A 19,260-nucleotide genomic window follows, 5' to 3' on the forward strand; every position below is an offset into this window, starting at 1 on the left:
GAGGACAGTGTGGCTGCCGTGTATCTTCCACTTCCTGAGGGCCCTAAGTGTGCACCAAGCATGTATTTTAACGAGCATTGCACGGCTGGTTTGTGCCTTGCTTAGAGGGCAGCTAAGCTATGAATTGGGCTGCTTCAGAGGGGGCATTCTTTTTGTTTTATTCTCTGGAGAGACTCTGGCATCATCCTCTGGGGCGTTCATCTTTGTCTTCCACGGGGACTTTGGCACCTCCTTTATAAGATTACCATGCTAGTTAAGTTAACTGCAAGATTTTAATCTACTCAGATCAAAGAGTTTTGCTAAAGTTGCTGTTCTTGAGAGTCCATTTCTTTGCAGTTTGATCGATCTCACCACATGATCAGTATGCTATGACTACTATGTAGGTAGGAAGGGCAACAGTCCTACCTACATCACCACCTACATATGGGAATTAGTTTTAAAAGGAGTGAGACTTTTTCATCAAATACTACTTAGGAGTTTTACTGCCTTGTGTAAAAGGTGGTCTTAAAAGATGCCTTAGGATGGAGAGGCTGACTGTACAAAGTGCATGTGCTACTCACGTGAGGCTTTATGTGCCAGTCGTGCTCAGCTCTGCTCGTGTGGGGCTGCACTGCTGGCTTGTGTGAACAGGACTTACTGAACAAACTGATTTATGCTGGTAGCTACTTCTGTACTACCAGGCAGCAGAGGAATTCAGTTCTTGGTCTGTATGTTTATAAGCCAATGCCACACCCAGCTTTGTGTGCTTATGCCCATAAAGCAGGAATCCAGGAGCAGAGATCCTCAGGAGAGGGTGTTTGCTTTCCATACAATTAAAAATCCGACCCAAAGTTCTTCAGGTGGTCATTGTGTTTATTAGCTATTTGCAGGGTTTGCTATGATGTTGGAGATGGCATACTTCCTCAAGTTCTTTGTTCAGAAAAGCAAGGTGTCTTGCAACCTAAAATAATGAAAAGAATTAATTACAAAAGTAAAACTGTTTGCACTATAAACCTTCAGGCTCTTGTGCAGCTATCCTAACCTTCTTCCTTTCCTAGACTAAGAAATATCTTGCCCTAAGACAGAATGAAGCTCTTCCTGAAAGAATTGATTTTGGGAGTTACCGCCACAACCACCAGCTTAACATTTGCTAGATTTGTTCAAAATAACAGTAATGGAATTTGTATCCAACTGTGATAGTCTCAGACATCAAAAACAATATTCTGTGTTGCTCTTAACACACACACTTCTATAAAGTGCAAAATTTGGAAAGCTAATTGTAATAGCTTTGATAGTACAGATCATGCATTTCAAAACATAAAGATCAAACCCATCATATGTTTTACATGTGAGGAAGATGGAAGGAAATAGTATGACAATTTTAAGCACTTAATACTCTACAGTGCAAGACTCTTCCTGCTGGAATAATGTTTTGCCCAACTTAGAACCTTTCATTCAATGCTCTCAACACATTACAGCGGGAATTGAAAACTGTTTTGAGGCTGTTTCAATAATCTGGCCCTGTCACTGTCTCTTTTCTATCTATAGTAGAAGTATATATATTGATAAATATATATAATTATAAATTGCTGTGTTATATATATATATAAAACCAGCAGTGGCTCTTGCAGTTTTTTATACTTTAACATACAATAAATGACTGCATGACTACTGAAGCTGAAGTATCACTTGAGGGGACACCTCCTTCCAACACCTCATGGACATGTACAAAAAAGGGAACATACCTCACTCACCGAGTGCTCCCAAGTTGAATCACAGTGGCTGCCACTTGCCTGGACATCTAAGATGATATTAGGAATCCAATTTCCTGGAACAATGAAGCTAGTGATCACTTTACATTGAATGAACAATGAAAAAGGTAAGTGGAAATGTGAGTTGCGGTATAGATAATTCTGCCTTCAGTCCTGACAGAATTCCTATTATTCCTTAAAAAAGAGAAAAAAAGGATAATATAGGGGCTTTCTGAATGAATTATTTGTATTTCTATTAATTGCATGTTTGGAAAATATTTATCTATTTAGTGTGTTTGTACTCTTTGAGTATTTTTGGAAAGATGTGTTTTTTTCTTTGAGCAAAGACCGCAACAGCAACTGCAGCATCTGCTGTAATTTCTCAACCATCACAGTTGTGCTGCTTGCAGATAACTGGCATAATGAAATTTAGAAAAGGTTACTCAAGATCTCTTTTGATGCTGATGGTAAAAACCTCTCCCCAGATGAGACAGTGCTAGAAAATGGTAAGGTTTGAATGTACCTTTTGCTGCAAAGTGTCCCAAAGCTAGTGTCACATTTCAGGTATAAAAACACCTGTGCCTTGGCCTTGATGTCATTCTGCCTTGGATTAAGACCTGCAGCTTTACCGAAGTGAGCAAAGTCGTTTTTAGTAGAGCAGCAAAGGTAAGATTTTATCCAAGCGTTGCTGAGAACTGCAGTCTGGGCCTGTTGGTAGCTGGACTGATGGTGTGGGTTCACCTTGCACCACCCAACAGCTGTGCCGTATGTCGAGGGCTAAGGAAGAGTGAGCCCCACTCACGTGCTCCCAGTCTTTATTTTTTTGCATCTCAGAGCCTGCTGGGGAGCTAAAAGTATGGCATTGTGTTGTACAAATGAATTAACTTAAGGAGGAGTCAATCTCTATGGTGTTTAATTACATGACTATTAATGTTTGGTTTAATCAACTCCATTTATGGGTAATATTCTTATCCTTACCTTTCTTACTTGTTCTGCTGGCATGATCTAGTGCAGCCTTCCTGAGTTTCTGAACATATTGTAAGACTCCTGTTAGTGGTATCCGTTGATCATTTTCATAGGCCGTGATAAAAACTGAAGGATAACACTGAGATTAAAAACCAAAACCAGTTAAATACTTGACAATTGTTTTTTCTCACAGAGTAACAATTTTTTTTCTTACTGTACAACTCATTAGGCTTTATCTAAAAACATATATTACATAATTACTTTAAAACTCTCACTTTTATCACTAACTGCAAAAAAAACATTTTGGTCTGAAATATGACTTCATAGTAGGGTATTATCTACTCAAAAGGTCATAAAAAACATCCTCCTCCCACTGGTGTAAGTCTGATAATTGCAAAAAAAAAAAAAAAGGGAGTAGTAGTCATGGAATGGTTCACCTTAGAACAACAGCTGAGCTTTTATTTTGCTATCTTTCTGCACAGAAAAAGTTGTTTTTAAATAGTAAGATTTTACTTAATGAATTTACACAACACAGCTAACACATTATTTCAAATAAAGAAAGATTTCCCCTAAGATGACAATGTCAAAGCTATAGCTCCTTTTCCATTTCAGTGTTTGTCTCTCAGAAGGTATTAAATCAGTTGAAAATACTGCCTGCCTTCTGTGACAAGGTCTGCAAAACCCAGTAGAACAACAATAAGCCCCCACAAAGGGAGAAGATGTTTTGCATGTTGAGGTTTGTTATACCACTGAGTAATCTATTACTTCCTGGGAGTCCTAAAAAACAAGTTTTGAAATACATTGATTATTCAGGACAAGGCATTCGGTTAATCTCAGTAGTCACTTGTGACTCCAAATATTGCTAAGATTATTACTGAAATAATTCATATTGGAGTTTTAAATTTGTTATCCGGTTTTTGTTTTCCACAAAAATTTGTAAACCACTACACTTTATTCCTGTAGTATTCCACGCAGAAAGCATAGTTTTACCTGTGGCTTAATATTCTGGTATGGACAATAGCTTTTGATATACTTCATACATTTTTCATCTTCTAATGGATTTCCCCATTCTTCTTGTTCCTCAATTGTCAGTGGGAGATGAGTTTTCATCATTGTATTTAGAACATCTACAAAAGGAGCCTTAGAAGTCATTAAAAGAAAAAAAAGTTGGCAAATAGGACAGAGGACCTTGAATGGTGAGTCAATGTGTTCTCAAACAAAAGAGGAAAGTGAATTTTGAATTGGAATGTTTCCAGTTTAGAAACTGGTAGCACGAAACAGAAAATACAGCCTAATGTTACAATCCATAAAAGGTCTGCAGCACCTCACCTGTAAAACCATGGCTCTGACCAGTCCTGGATCAGTGTTGCACAGGGCTCCTGCAAGAACTCCTCCAGCACTGGCAGCTGCCAGTGCTGTGTGTTTTGGCTGAGAAAACCCCAGTTGGTGCAGCAGCATGATGCAAGCCTTAAGGTCATGGAGACCTTTGAGCTTATTATGCTGACATCCATCTTTGTGCCAGCTAAGGCCTAGCTCTCCTCCACCCCTGAAATTTAAAGAAATTCAAGTTTGAGTCTCTTTGGAAAATAATTCACAGCTAAGCTTCAGGTAATGAAAGAGCAGCAGCAGCCACAGAGTTGCAAAATCATAGTTTGCCTTCCTAATTGACTCTTACTTTCTCTGTTTTCATCTTTACCCTCATTTATGGCTAAAAGACACAACATGAAGACAAAATAAATCCATGTATGATGATTGGTGAAAATACTAACTCTTGTAAGGACACTCTGTGCCCTTGTGTGTTTGTGTCCTGGAACTCACAGGGAAAGCACCACTTTAGGACTCTGTCCTTGTAGGCAATACAAAATCAGGCAATAATATTATCTTTCTATCCAAGAAACTTTCAGAAACATCTAAAACATTTTCAATACTTACATCACTAACACTAGCATTTATTAAAAACAGTAAACCAGTATGTCTCAGCTCCACAGCAGACTCTCACGATTTGTCTTCTGAATAGCTTAAATTCTGAGACTGTTAGAAAGGTGGATTTGGGTTTTTTTTTCTCCCTAGTTTGTGAATTTCAAATACTACTTGAAATGTTATATTTGTAATACAGGATTATAGAACGAATTTATTTCTACACAACCACAATTTTGGTTTTAAGCCACCTGAAGCCTCCTTTTCTGGTTTCAAGTTTAAAATTAATTAACTGATTAGTCTGCCATCTTTGGATGAAGAATCCATCTTCATCTGACACGCATCTTAAGATGCTTAGGGGGCAGGAGGAAGAACAGCACAATGCTTGCCACTGAGTACAGCAGATACATTTGTATGCTGAATTTGTTTTGGGACTGGTATTTCAAACAATTACTCATTTCCCCTCCTTCTTTCCCCTCCCCTAAAGTGATTCTTTTGTTGTCTTCCTTACCTGCTTACCTCTAGGAAAATGTAAACTATTGTACATGCTGGTTTTAGAAAACTGGTAGATGTGTAGCTAAACTGGAGACAGAGGACTTAGCCAATAAAAGACCAGGAGATATGGGTTAGATGCTTAGTTATTGCTGTGTAGAAGGCAAATGTGTTTCAGAAGACACAGACTGATCACTAGCACACAGTGCCCTCAGAAAGAGAGGGAGGTTACACATCACTGCAATTTAAACATGTCAACATTTTTGTTGAGCAAAGATGAGTCAAGAGGTAATGAGACTTCAAAAGATTGCAAGTTAGGTACAGCCATCCTGCAGATTTAAGAAACCTAAATGCAGTATGTGCTCTTGTCTTCTTTTTCCCTGAGGTAAATTTACGTTACAAACTATTTAAAAAATCTACAAAGAGATGAATAATTACATATAGCTACATGAAAAATTTCTCTACATCTTCAGTTGCTCATCAAGAAATACCTGTATATCCCACAGATTAAAATCTTAATTCCTTTTTATATTTGACTTACCTAACATGGCAATATGCTAATATCCAACCCTCTTCAATTAACATCAGCTTCTCTTCTTTAAAGCTCATGTTCAAATCTATGCCATAAGCTCCATATACATGAACTAGAAGTGGTTTCCTGTGTAGTTCTTTAGAATTCATATTATGAAAAACTGTAATTGGCACCGAAGTTTCATCCTGGAAAAGGAGTGTTTTTACAATAAGGGACACTGCAGAAATCTCAATGACACATGGCAATGAAAACTTCAATTATTTATTTTAAAATGTGTTTTTTTGATTACAGTAATTTTTTTTCACTTAGAATATTCAAAGCACTCTTGAAAAATAAAGCACGAGACTGAACCTCTGCTGTGTGGGCAGAGTATAAATTCATTTAAGTGCAACACCTGAGGAGTTTTTAAACTACCAGAGCACCCGAGTCTTCCTTCCCCCTTTAACACCAAGAATATATATTATTAACAAAATAGTTTACCACTTACCACAGTACAAACTCCTTATTAACATCTCCAAATTTTTAAACCCAGGCTGTTAAAACTCTCCCTTCTTGATCATGCAGCTGGTTGTGGGGAGCTCTTTTCAACAGAGCATCTTTTTAATTTATTATACAGAGTACAATACCGTGCATCAACCAGCAATTCTAACTTATACCATACTAAGATCCTTGACTCATCGTATGCTGTTATCTCCTCTGGCGTACCCAGGTTAATGGAAAAAAAAATCACGACTCTTTCTTGTTCTTCTCTATAGCACTGAAGAAAACACCCACTGTTTAGTAACTATAGCACCAACTGCTCTTTACATTTTTTAATCTCTGTTCCCTGCCAAATGCACTTTCTTTAAATGGGTGGGGAGGAAGGAAAGAATAAAAGGAAAAGGAAAGGACTGAAAAAACTCTTACCTTGCTTTTAGCTAGTAAACGTGTAGTGTGACAATTCGTAATAATTGGTACCTCTTGCACAGCTTGTTCAATGAGATTATTTTCTTTAAATGAATATGCAAAACGTTTAGGGGGGTGTACTGGGGAGGACAGCTGAAAATAGCAAGTGCTGGTGGTATGTTCAGGATGAGATTCCAATTCAAATTCACAGGCCCACGTAGGTAGCTGAGAAAACACGGCATTTCAAGTGAGACCCTTACACTGCTGCTGAAAATTTTGCTTAGTGTGTCCTTCAGAGGAAAAGGCTTTGGATATTAACTAATTATCTTCAGTTTGTAGGTAGCACAATCTGTGTTTCTTTTCAATTCAGTCGTGAAAGACTCAAAAAGAGAAAGACTTGGGTGAACTTTTCCTGAGGCCATTGGAGAAAGTTCAACAATGAAATAAAAAAAGAAAACCAAATTCAAATTCAGTTTAAAATGGGCATTAATGCAGATTCTGTGTTTTTTTTTTTTTTTTTTTTAAAACTGAAACATTATTTGAAATCATTCCTCATTGGGTTTTCTTTTTTAGACCCTATTTCTCATCGCATTTCCAGTTCTACTTCAACATGTTATACAGCCAAGTCCATGACAGCTGTTATGCTTTTACTGCGAGTTAGCTCAGTAATGCCTAGCCACTGAAAACCCCTGCCTCTTAACTTTGTTCCTAGTGCCAGCCATTGTGAAGAACAAAACCTCTTTCTGGCACATTCACCCTCAGACACTTACTGTTATTATATTTAAGGTTTTTAACTCTGCTGAGAATGAAAGAAATCAAGATTCATTCTTTGAGAGCAGCAGGGACATAGCCAAACCCTTTGCCAGACCATTACTTACTCAGGTTAAGTTGCTAGAGACTTCTGAAATGGCAGCAAAAGTCCAAGTTCTCCTGAGTAACTGCAGACCCTTTCTGAATAAATAAACTATGATCATTTTAAAAAATGAAGGTTTTGGAGACCGTACAGTGTACTTTCTTGAAAACCTTTTTCTGTTGCAGTTTTATAGAATGTAGCATTGGCAGCTTGTTGCAATAGACTTGTAAGTAGTTCAGATTGTATTTTTCAGGCAAACAAATCAATTAATTATTTCATCTGAATGGTCTCCAGAAATCACAGGTTTGAATTGAGTCACTTGGGTTTTAATCCTCAAGTATTTAGCCAGAACTTGAGAAGAAATACTTTGCACCAACTGTACCGCAATGTCAACTCTTCCCATTTATTATGGCACAGTGTCCATACTTGTCTTCTGAACATTCTAATCTTTTTTTCTGTGGGAGGGCCAGGCTTATTTCCTTCCTTGCACCAATGCGTGTAACCAAAAATAGGCCGGGTAAAACTTAAGTAGAGTGTTTAGGGAATCCAGTCCTATTTTACATAAGAAATCAGCTGTGTTGTAAAGAGCCTGACTGAATTATGTTGAAGATCTGACTCATTAGAGAGCTGCTCTTTAACTTTCTAAATGCTGCAATAAGCCACCACATGAAATCCCGAAGAACAGCCACAGGTAAATACAATTATCATAATGACAAACTTTGCTGTATTGTAGTTTTCAAACCACTTTTCCTTTTGGAATTTATCTTTGCTTTCATTATAATGCTATGTTAAAAAAAGGAAATAGCGCTGGAAAAATACGCTGTTTAAGCCAAACTAAAACGTACCTTTATTGACTGAACTGAGTGAGAAACAAAAGAAATCACGTTTAGATAAAGATGACCAGCGTTCTTCAGGAACATAATGCAGTCATCACTGAACATCTCAAAGTCTACTAGCTTTGTTTTCTTTTCCAGTGCATAAACTAACTGCCAGTTCTCCTTGCCGCTGGAAGCTACTGGTGCCTTCATCAACTATAAAAAAAAAAAAAACACAAAAAAACTCCCAACCTTGTATTAATGAGTGATAATAAAAGTTACAAATGAGAGGTACAGGCATATTGGTGATCTCATACAATGTTTTTATTGAAAAAAACCACCTGATTTGTATTGGGGGTGTTTGCCTGACTAAAACTGGAGATTTTTAAATTCCCTTTACTTAGGCAAAATGGAAGAACAATTCAGTAACATTTGGAGAAGATCAAGTCTCAAAGATTGATCTACAGATTTTAAATCTAAAGATTTTAATGCAGGAAGTGCTTTCAGCATGGCCAGCAGAACTGTAGGTAGGCTGATTATTATATAGACTGGGATCACCAACTTAGATTTTAACACAGGGGAAATGACTGTTAAAGCATAATCATTTCTTGATGCTGCCAAAGGAGTTAAGAGTCAAACTGGCACGCTACATGCAAGACTTCCTGTCCTATCAGTCTTTCAATCCATGTGGCTCTCTGTGTAATTCTCAAATTATTTTGGTAAGCTGTGAAGCACAAAATGAAAATTCAGCCTTACTATTTCTATATGATCCTGCAGCAGGGATCTGACTGAATCCTATGACTCTAATTATCAGTTAGAATTACCTTATATTCTGCAGGTTCTCCATATGTAGTAAGAATATATAACTCGTCATTTCTATGCTCGATGTGGTAAATGACCCCTTTTGTTCGTGCTTGCACAAGAACAGGTAACTCAAAAGGATTTCTACAGTCAACCAGCCAAACTTCTGAGGTTGTCTTGCTGTTGCTGTTGATAGTGAGAAAACGCCTGTCTTTTGTGAGATAAATGTCCACAAAGAATCTGTAGGGAATAATTAGGAAAAAAAAAAAAAAAGAGCCTACATTTGATTAGTATTTCAAAAATGCATGTTGTGCCAGAATCATGGGCTTCCATCTGCAAGGTAAGAAACAACATGCCTGTAAGTAGGCTGGAGAAATTTCAGGCTACTTGACTCCCAAACCCAATTCTGCTGCGTTTATCCTGGGATTCAAAAACCTGAAATCTTGTGTGTGGAACCTGAAATCTGCAAGGAAAGCATTTTAGTTGCTGCCCAACTGAATTTAGGTTTTTGCATCACTGAGGTAGACTGGAAGCTTATTGATCTCTATAGGCTTTAAAATTCAGGCAAAATGAAGAACTTTTTATTGAGCTTGTAACTCTAATTTTTTAAAAATAGTAATAGATAATTACATTAAAATTAATAAAGGACATCATGTGGGAACCAATAACAAAAGAGCTATTATAAAGATAAATTGATAAAATGTCTATGTGCTACTGACATAACGTCGAAGCAAGTAAGACAAAAAGTACTATTTAAAAAAAAATGAGAGAAGATGGACAGTGTTGCAGTGATAAAGCTGGAAACTAGGAACTGGTTTTGGAACTGTCTGAGAAACCAGGAATTATCTGCTGGTTTTAAATGCCTCTAAAATTTTGAAACAGAAAACAATGATAACCACTGATTGCACACTAGTATTAGAGAAGTTCAGGCTGAAATTCAGATTCGTGTTTGTCATGGTTTTGTCTGTGAGTCATCCTAATTAACTGAAATGTCATATCTTGAGACAGTGCAGTTTCTTTGGCATTTTGAATCTTTAAGGCCTGATGTCTCTAAAAGTAAAGCTCTCCAACACAAAGATCCAAATTTCACCAAGAAATTGCAGAGTTGAGTACCATAACTGGCATCATACAGATCAGATACATAACTGCAATAATATCTCTAGAATTCAAAATATTTGACTGGTGAAGGAAAGGATGCTTTAGATGGCATTTTCAGTGCCTTAAATTATTTGCAGGTGGAGAACTCCAATTTTTTTGGTACTATTGTTTCCTCTAATTGCACCCTCTTGACATCTTTAGAACAGGCACAGAGAGGGATCTAAAGTCTACAAGAAATCAACTTCCTGCCTCTCTAATACCCATGAATTTGGCAGGAATGTGGCACTGCATTCAGTAGAGATTCCAACAGTTCAGCTCTCCTGACCCTTACCTCTAAGAGGGTCAAGCTTAAATGCAGGCTACCCTTCTCCCCAAGGCCTCTGACCTTGATATGCCTCTTTTTTTTTTTTTTTAATCTTTGTAGCTTTTATTTTTTAAGGAAGTCAAGAAATTTTCCACTTTTAAAAAATATACTTGATTGCAATAGAAGAGCTGGTGAGATGTAGAATGTACTGCTCAGTGGCAGTACAAAAGAATATGTCTTGCCATCTCAGATGAAGAAGTGAGTTCAGCTAGGAGCTGCAATAGCACATGACCCTTTAGAGTAAGTTTCTAGTAGATTTACTGTAATGACTGTGACCTTCAGAATTATGCCAACAGTTTCCCTGTGGGGAAGAGTCAGGTCAGTGGAACTTGATTTCCAAAACTGTGCATCAAATGCAGCTGGATAAAAGGATCTTATTTACTCCATTTCAATTGCAGATGAAAGTGTAATTGAAATTTCTTTATTGAATATGTAACTTGAATTAAGAATAATCACAAACATTTATGGAATGCTGCATATATCTACCACACTCTGCATGGTTGAAAAACCAGTTCTGCACTCAGTTTAGCAAAGAGCCTTCTTGTCTTCCTAAACCACTGCTTAAAGAAAGGTTATTGAGAGGGTATTCAGTCAACAATAGTTCTATCTCTGGGAATGCTGTAATGATTTTCCTCATCCATTACCCAGAGCAAAGATTAGCCTGAACTTCTGTGTTTTTTTTAAAAGATGTATCAGACATCAATAGCAGAGAAAACAAAATGAAATCTATGTCTGATTTACCCTGTATGAAACTGTCACACATTCATTAAAGGACACTCTGACCTGAGAGTGACCTTGACATTTATAAACTCAATTGAACTCGTGAGGTAAGAGAGGAAAGTTAAATCTCTGTTGATCACATATCAAAAGGAGAACAGAGCACATTCACAGACTTTATAAGACACTACTGACAGTGGAACACAACTTAAAAATGCGTTTTACCATTTGAAATATGATATAGAACACTTTGTTTTCTGAACCAGTTATATTTCACATATAAAACACTCTAAAATACATAAAGGACTTGTTATATTTTTAGGTAAGTATTACCTTGCATCTTGCTCTGTATAAACTAACTTAGTATGTTTCTGATTAGTGAAAGTGGTCATAAACACATTCTGGCATTTAAGGTTCTTCTGAGTTGTATAATACAGAACATCACTTGTAGCCCATTCTGGAAAAAAAGACAAATGGATATCAAATTTGGAACAGTGCATGCTATTACTGAGAGAAAATGGAATTCATGGACATTGGACCCAATGCTGTAAAAGGTGGGCCGCAGCTTTTACGAACTGAGGACAGCACTTCTATATCCTGCAGGGACCGGGGTAAGCTACAAAAATCTTTTTCCCATGTTTTCTTTGAACACCACACAACAAGAATCTCATAACATATTAAAAAAAAAAAAAAAAAAAAGGCAGAGGACGATGTTATGGGGCCCAGTAACAGGAAGCTCTTGACCCTGTGGGGGTTCTGGAGGTAACAGGAAAATAGAAGATATGTGGCTGTTTAAAACTGAACAGAGAAACAGAGGTTTACAGGGAGTCAGCGAGATAATAAAGATAGCATAAGCTCTGCACTCCTGCATGTGACTGCACGCAAACCATTCAGAGAAAAGAGATGATGCATGTGCCCTGTGGGTACTGCTGAGATTAAAATTCTCCGGTTTTCTATGCCTGTATATGTGTTCACCAGCATTAGAGATGTACAAATACAGGAACCTTGTTGTTCTGAAGTTCAGTAATCTGACTGATCCAGCCACATTACTGCACTCTCTATTGCTCCTACAGCCACCAGAATGATGTTTAACACTTATGCTTTAATAAGTTATTGTATGGTGCCTTATATATAAGTACTAATTTTCAATACAAAACCTGAGGAAGGACCATACCGAAGCAGCACAAACAATTTGCTATCTGAAAAGCAATGTGTCTCTGAAGTGCACAGGCAGCTGAGGGTTCACAATGAAGATAAGCCTTTAGAAGGGAAATCCAAGTTCTTTATAGCCTAGCATTTAAGAAATCAAGATGTACATTTTCAAGAACTTCTGTTTCTCTCCCTGCTGTTGCATCTCTCTCAACACAAGCACATACTTTGCAAGTGGTAATATGACCTAATTCTCTTGCTCGTGATTGATGCACCTCTGTACTTCATGATATGTCTGTACCTCACTCACACCTGACTGACTTTACAAAACGACTGTAATCTCTACAATTCCGATAGTCATCTTTTGTTCTCCTATTATCTGACATAATCTGTCACACCTATTGTGGATCTATTGGTCCAGATTCTTCTGGACCTAGACAGATGTTCAAATCAAGTACAGAGTAAAATACCTTTGGCAAGTTTGCAGGCTTAGTTTTCAACAGGCATTTTAATCTTCTGGGTTTTGTGCAAACAGAACACTAAATTCTTGCTACTCTTCAATTTTATAACTACGAAGTTTTACCTAGATTTTAGTTTTCTGCCCTGCCCAGGCAAATTGCTTACTGTACTCTATAAATTTGATGACATCCAACAATATAACCCAAAATACAAGATGTGGAATGCTGTATACATACTATTATACTCTTTCTGCTATATTCTTTAACATACTATAAAAAAGGAAGATTTCCCATTCACTTCAGTTTACCTTTGCTTATTTTAACAGCAAGGTAAAGGTCTGTAATGTATTCTGAAAGACTGGCTGACTTCACTGGGCTTGGCATTGTGATCCACATTGGAGATTCCAGTTGAAATTCCAGACAATACCCAACAGAAGGCAGTACTTTCACACATTTCCAGAAAAGCCACTTGTCTACAGCTATCAATGACTTCACTTGTCGCTGTAATACTTTATCAGCTAGAACACTTCTCCAAAAAATCTTTACATCACAAACAGTTACGTCAGTAAATTTTTAAAGCAGCATATTGAATTCAATAGAAAAAAACATATGCATGATTGTTCTAACATGTATAAATTATTGCTTTTACAATTAAGGAAAACTTGTATCAAGAAAGCAGCCCCTTTCACTCACATCAGATAACCTGTAATTGTGTAGTCTGAAAGAAAACATAAATAAGAAACAATTCAACAGCTATAGGATTAAATGCTGCCTACTTTTTAAAAAAAAAAAATTTAATATTATTTGTAGACTAAGAAAAATGTTGTGTTAAAAGCTGGTTTGATCCACAGGATATTTATAAGCAACTTACCAAAGCTAAACACACTTGGAATTACTTTTTTCACAACAGGAAAATGACCAAGTTTCATAATAACGCAGGTTGCCTCTTCAGAACTTTCACTTTTTAAGCTGATGGCCATGTATCTCTGATCTGGTGAAATTCTGATCCGTTGAATAAAGGCATCAGAAAAGCCAAGATCGTCAGCACTGAATAAAATGTCAACATTTCCTTCATCTACATTAAAAAAAGAGCAAAAAATCCTGTAACTAAGACACTGCCAAAATGAACAGTGGTTGTTAATGCCTGTATTTAACAAATCTGCCTGCAACATTCACAAGCATACTACTGGAATTTATCAACACCACATATCTCTCTTACAATATATTTGCAAATGAACTTTTAAATAAAAATAAACAAAAAATTACAATTCCAGAAGGAAAAAAAAAAAAGTCCTGCAGTTATTACTAAAAATATTTTAAAAGTGTAGATCCTGGCTTCTAGTAGACGCACTGAAGTTTACAGCTGAGACAGCTAAAGCATCGTTGTTTTCAATAAATACAATTAGTAATTTTTTTCCACCCCCTCAGAAATACAAAGCATGAATGTTCTTTTCTCTTTTCAAAATGTTTAATCAGGGCTATGAAAGAAAAGTCACTTCTCTCTTTCCTCTCCAGCAACTTGCCTTAGTATCTATTCTCTAACCCTCTTCACCTCACCTTTTCAGATTCAGGATTCTAGAATTATTAATCAAGTATTATAGAATTGTATAAAATTATTTTTAGTTCTTTTGAGAAAGAGAGAAACTCAGCTTTAATGTAACAAAAGAACACTAAGTGATAAATGTATACCATTTTTAAGAGTCCTACCATATTAGGAAGATAAATCCCTTACCATCATCTGCTTTTGAAAGAAATATGCAGCCATTCTCTTCAAAGTACACATTCTCTCCAAACCTCATCTGTGCAATACAAAACAAGCATGTTTCAAGTCCAACATATAGTTAGACCATTTCCTTAGAATCCTTGTATTCAGTCATTGTTCTGTACAGCGGAACTGTGCCATATACAAATGACAGGATATAGCACATATATTTGGTACTGAATAAGGAATCGTGCACATCACAAAGGTTCTTTCAAAGTTAGGGTACTAAAGCTTCCTCTACCTGCTTTAAATTTAACAAAAGCCTCAGATCACTGCAATTCTCTTGCAACTTACAATGTCTTGTATTCTTTATGCAAAAGTCAGATGATTATTGTATCTTTACTTGCTTTTGCCTATGGAGAAATTAAGGTAAATTCACTATCATAACAGGAATAAGCTGTTCTAAACACATGCTGCTACTACTCACAATTACTAAAATATTCAAAACTTCTACCGTAAAATAATCAGTAAACGAGCATTTTATAGAAGGAATGGCTTCACTGCTTTTTATTTGCAGTTAACAATGGGAAATGTATTTTTTGCCACTTACCCTTGGGCTTTCTGAATTGAATGTGTACTTGTTGTGCAATTCTTCCAGTTTTTCTTTGATTCTTTTTGTGAGGGGTTTGTATATTGGTGAAATGTCATTCCAGTTTTCCTGCTCTGATTTCAGAAGATTCTTGTGCAAAAGCTCTGGTGTTACTACAGATGTACTTTGCTTCCTTTTGGAGGAGATTCTTGTTCCTTCCTGCTACGTGAGGAAAGACAGCAATGGCTGTAAGCCAGCACACTGTACATCAAAATGAATATATTGAGTATTTCCTGAGCTACAGACCCCAAACCAACTTTGCATTATTACAACAGTATGTGCCATGAAAAAGAAAAGCCGCAATTGAATTTTTATTGTAATTCTTCCTGATCTTTTGAAGAGGCATTGTCAAATGTGCTTTTCTTGACACATTTATTGAGGTTTTCTCTTCAAAATTCAGAGTACTATTAATATATGCTCTTAATTGATTATGAGTAAAAATATCTGCTCTTTTTCTAGAGTTAGGTTTTAGTTAATTTTTATGGAATTCTATTATTTTTCCTTCTTCACAGGTGTTCTTTCATAATTTCCTGTCTTTAGAGTGTAATTTCTCATTTCCTTCCCTAGACAACAATACCACCCACAGCTCTGTCCCAGTACCTAGGAGTCCTTGTTCAGGTTCTTGCTCCACTTCCTCAAAAGTCTTAATATAAATGTTCATAAGGTGCAGAATGAAGTGGAGCAGTGAATTGTTGTTCTGCAACAATTTTATCAGGAATAAGTTTAAGGATCTGGTTTTCCATGACCTGTGAGCAGACTACTGCTACCTCATTGCCAACAAAGCTGTCTTCTATTGTAAAAATGTTAAAAATGTGTTAAAACTGCTAGAACAATGCTAATTCCTCTTGCATGATGTGAAATCTCACTTGATCAAGTAATAAGCTTAACAACATATATTACACTACATCACACAGATCATATAGAGTAGTATTTTCTAACATTCAGTGTATGATATGAACTATGATGTACTGTTTAAACCTAAAAAGCAGCCTGTGCTTTATACCCCATCCTCACTTTGCTGTTGGTTTGTTCCTAGTTTGTCTTCACAAATGCATGAGAACCAAAATCTGAACTTTACAAGTAGACTTTGAAGGGCAAAGAAACCATTTGTTCCATTTACCGAACTCCCTGTGAACATAGAGCACATCACTGAGGAGTTAAGAGTTTCTGTTACTGGTTCAGACCAGTAAGTCCCTCTCACCTGGTGCATCAAATTGGAAGCACAAGGCAAAGAAATTGTGAAAGCCCTTAGAGAACCTCTGGAGCAACTGTGTAACTGATCAGCTAAAGAAACTGCAGGATGCCCAAGTTGTACCACCCTCTTCCCAGTCACTGGAAAAACTGTTTTAAGAGAACACTATTCCACAGACTAGATGCCTGAATGTGGTTTCTGGAGATTTAAAACTCTCTCTCATGTCTGTATGATCTTTCTTTATACCTATTCCTTGAGCACAAGTCGTATGAGGAGAGGCTGAGGGAGCTGGGGTTAGCCTGGAGAAGAGGAGGCTCAGGAGAGACCTCATCCCTCTCTACAACTCCCTGAGAGGAGGCTGTAGCCAGGTGGGGGTTGGTCTCTTCTCCCAGGCAATGAGCAGTAGGACACGAGGGCACAGTCTTAAGCTCTGCCAGGGGAGGTTTAGGTTGGATATTAGGAAGAAATTTTTTACAGAGAGACTAATCAGACATTGGAATGGGCTGCGCAGGGAGCTGGTGGATTCACCGTCCCTGGGGATTTCTAAGATGAGACTGGATGTGGCACTGAGTGCCATGGTCTACTAACCACGGCATTTGGACTTGATAATCCCAGAGGTCTTTTCCAACCTGGTTGATTCTATGATTCTGTATAAACTTTTAGCATCCACAGCTTATTTTGGCAAGTTCCACTCTTTATGAATACTTTTATGATTGCCCTCCTTTTGTTTTCAACAGTTCCCATGGTATTTATCTGGAAATATTATATACATTTGGTGGTCACAGTGTAGGACAGTAGGGATATATTGAAGAGTTACTGTACCCCTCCCTGCCTGGGGAAAAAGAGTAATCCAGAAACACCTAGGTAGCAGAGGATCTCAGTAACAATCAGTTTGCAAACATTTGCTTCAAAGCAAATAGGCACAGCTTCCCTTCAGGTGAAAACCATCTGTTTATATCCTGGAACCAGTGTCACAGACCAGCATTTGAAACTGTTAGTGAAGTGCCAAAGAATGAACTGAACCACACATTCTCATCCATCCAGACTTCATATGTTCTTCTTGAAACATTTGTTTACATGTAAGACACACACTTAGGAGCTGTTTACTTTATGGTGACAAATCAAAGCAATCTTAGGACAACATCACATCCATCTGAGAACATGTTTAAGATCAAATAAACCAAAACACAAATATTTTAAAACAGTACTTATGCATTTGCATTATGCATATGAATCAGTTTCCAGGCTGCCATACTACAGTAAATTTTTGTAATACATTTAGTAAAGTCTATATTAAAAATACTGGAACAGAAGACCTAAAATTATTTCAGATTGTTTTCTGACTTTGTGCATGATATACTACCACCCAATTGCACAGTACTTACATATAGAAATCAATACAAGTACCTTTAGAAGTATAGTTTATAGTACATGAACACGATTATATCAATATTTTATTTTAATATTTAATATGGTGTAAACCATGACTGACTGGTCAGCAGAGAAAAAAACAAGTGTTTTTTTGAACCAGCTCACAGTGGTTAAGTCTGGTGTCATCAGTTCGGATACTTTGCCTCTACACTAGCTGATACCTCCCTGCAGTTTTCTCCTGAACTTCACCTGATCATTTCTGGAAAATACCAGTTTTTTAAAAAGTACTCAGGACGACCAACAGAAATGCAGCTTTACATCAAAGCAGCATAGGAAAGTTTAACAACAGTACACATCTTTGAATGTAACTGATATCCTGGTATTTATCCCTCTGCATCAAATTCTCCAGGACAACTATGCTTCCTCAACATGCGAAAAGTATGGCTGGCTTCCTTAACAGATATGCCAAGGTGCTTGTGGACATTAAGTCTATACTGAAAGAACATACCTTGCAGGAAAAGAATCTCCATGGCAGGATGCTTTCAGGTGGTGCGGTCCTGCATGTGCCTGTACATCCTGAACAGTTCAGGATGTGGCATTTTTTTGCTTTAATTTTACTACAAGGACACGTTGTTTGAAGATGGTTAATGCTAGAGTAGTACTTGACACTGAAGTTCAGCCCTTGGAGAAGGTTTCGCAGTCCAATGCAGGACATCATAGCCTTCATTTCTTGATAGCCAACCAGAAACCTCTGAAAATCCTGAACTGCAGATCATTTACACTGTGTGTGAAATAAATGTAAGATAAACAGCAGGTAAAACTTCCTCTTTCACAGAAATGAGATTGATTCATTAGGTAAATCATATGAGAAGACACAGTAGAACTGTGGCTGTTTCTTATCAAGTGGTACTTGCATTATAACCAGCACGTTCCTGGCGGCTCAAGTTTAACTCCAGCGAAACTATGAGGAGAGTGAGAAGTGCGACTGCGCACGTTCAAACGCTGAAGAACAAAACTCTGGGACAGTTTGGAGAAGTCGAACGCCCCCGCTCCCCCATCATCCAACGCCAAAACCACACTCTGTCTCCAGAGGGTCCCTCGGCAGCAGGAGCTGACCCCGCCTGCGGGATCGGGCCCCACGTGTCCCCCCCGGGACCGCAGGAGCCGGCGCGGCCCTGCTCCCCACCAAGGCTGTCCCTCCCGCCGCGGCCCCCGCAAGGACTCGCCGTACCGCTCCCGCTCCTCCTCCCGCTCCGCCGGGGCTGTCCGGGATAAGATGCCAGGCATGCAGCAGCGCTCTCGGCTGGCGCTGCCCGCAACAAACATGGCGGCCGGGCGCTTCAGCGGCTCGCCCGCTGATGTCAGCGCGGGGGTGCGGAGCCAAGGCGGGCGGGCTGGCCCGGGTCCTGGCGCGGCTTTCTTGGGTGGCTGCCGTGCCACGCACAGTCGCGTGCCCCGGCGCGGAGCCCACAAGCGGCTTGTCCTGAGGCGCGCTCCCGCCCCCGCGATGCCGGGCCTTAAAAGAGCGGAACTCCTCGGCTGCTTAGAGACTGGCCCAGCGCTGCCCCT

General features: G+C 38.2%; 1 protein-coding gene across 3 annotated transcripts; it reads right to left on the minus strand.

Moving 5' to 3' along the window:
• Window positions 1-834: 834 nt before the first annotated feature.
• On the minus strand, window positions 835-19,010 carry PREPL (prolyl endopeptidase like). Of its 3 annotated transcripts, none has more exons than XM_027903580.1 (15): window positions 18,918-19,010; window positions 18,200-18,442; window positions 15,090-15,287; window positions 14,510-14,576; window positions 13,649-13,852; window positions 11,504-11,627; window positions 9,015-9,231; window positions 8,221-8,406; window positions 6,544-6,747; window positions 5,647-5,822; window positions 4,026-4,242; window positions 3,687-3,836; window positions 2,709-2,835; window positions 1,725-1,807; window positions 835-940 (listed from the first exon to the last, which is right to left on the minus strand). In XM_027903580.1, the coding sequence occupies exons 2-15, from the start codon at window positions 18,416-18,418 to the stop codon at window positions 860-862; spliced, it is 2,253 nt and encodes a 750-aa protein (XP_027759381.1). In that variant the 5' UTR covers window positions 18,419-18,442; window positions 18,918-19,010; the 3' UTR covers window positions 835-859. The 3 variants fall into 3 exon arrangements, 2 of the variants coding, with proteins under 2 accessions (XP_027759381.1, XP_027759380.1); XM_027903579.1 differs by lacking the exon at window positions 18,918-19,010 and adding an exon at window positions 18,602-18,788 and having other exon boundaries at window positions 18,200-18,472; XR_003573480.1 differs by lacking the exons at window positions 835-940; window positions 18,918-19,010 and having other exon boundaries at window positions 1,727-1,807; window positions 2,709-2,822.
• Between the last annotated feature and the right edge of the window lie 250 nt (window positions 19,011-19,260).

The sequence above is a fragment of the Empidonax traillii genome, unplaced genomic scaffold (assembly GCF_003031625.1).
Source record: "Empidonax traillii isolate 1590-97213 ecotype Southwest subspecies unplaced genomic scaffold, ASM303162v1 scaffold984:size454904, whole genome shotgun sequence".
NCBI lineage: Eukaryota > Metazoa > Chordata > Aves > Passeriformes > Tyrannidae > Empidonax > Empidonax traillii.

What these genes read in the sequence shown, in the direction of transcription:
- PREPL (XM_027903580.1), bottom strand. Translation starts at nt 18,418, where the DNA reads ATGAAGGCTATGATGTCCTGCATTGGACTGCGAAACCTTCTCCAAGGG. An exon ending in GTTTACTAGCTAAAAGCAAG is followed by an intron (nt 5,823 to 6,543) that starts GTAAGAGTTTTT and finishes CTCCTTTTCCAG; the next exon opens with GATGAAACTTCGGTGCCAAT. An exon ending in CAGCAGAACAAGTAAGAAAG is followed by an intron (nt 1,808 to 2,708) that starts GTAAGGATAAGA and finishes TCATTGTTCCAG; the next exon opens with GAAATTGGATTCCTAATATC.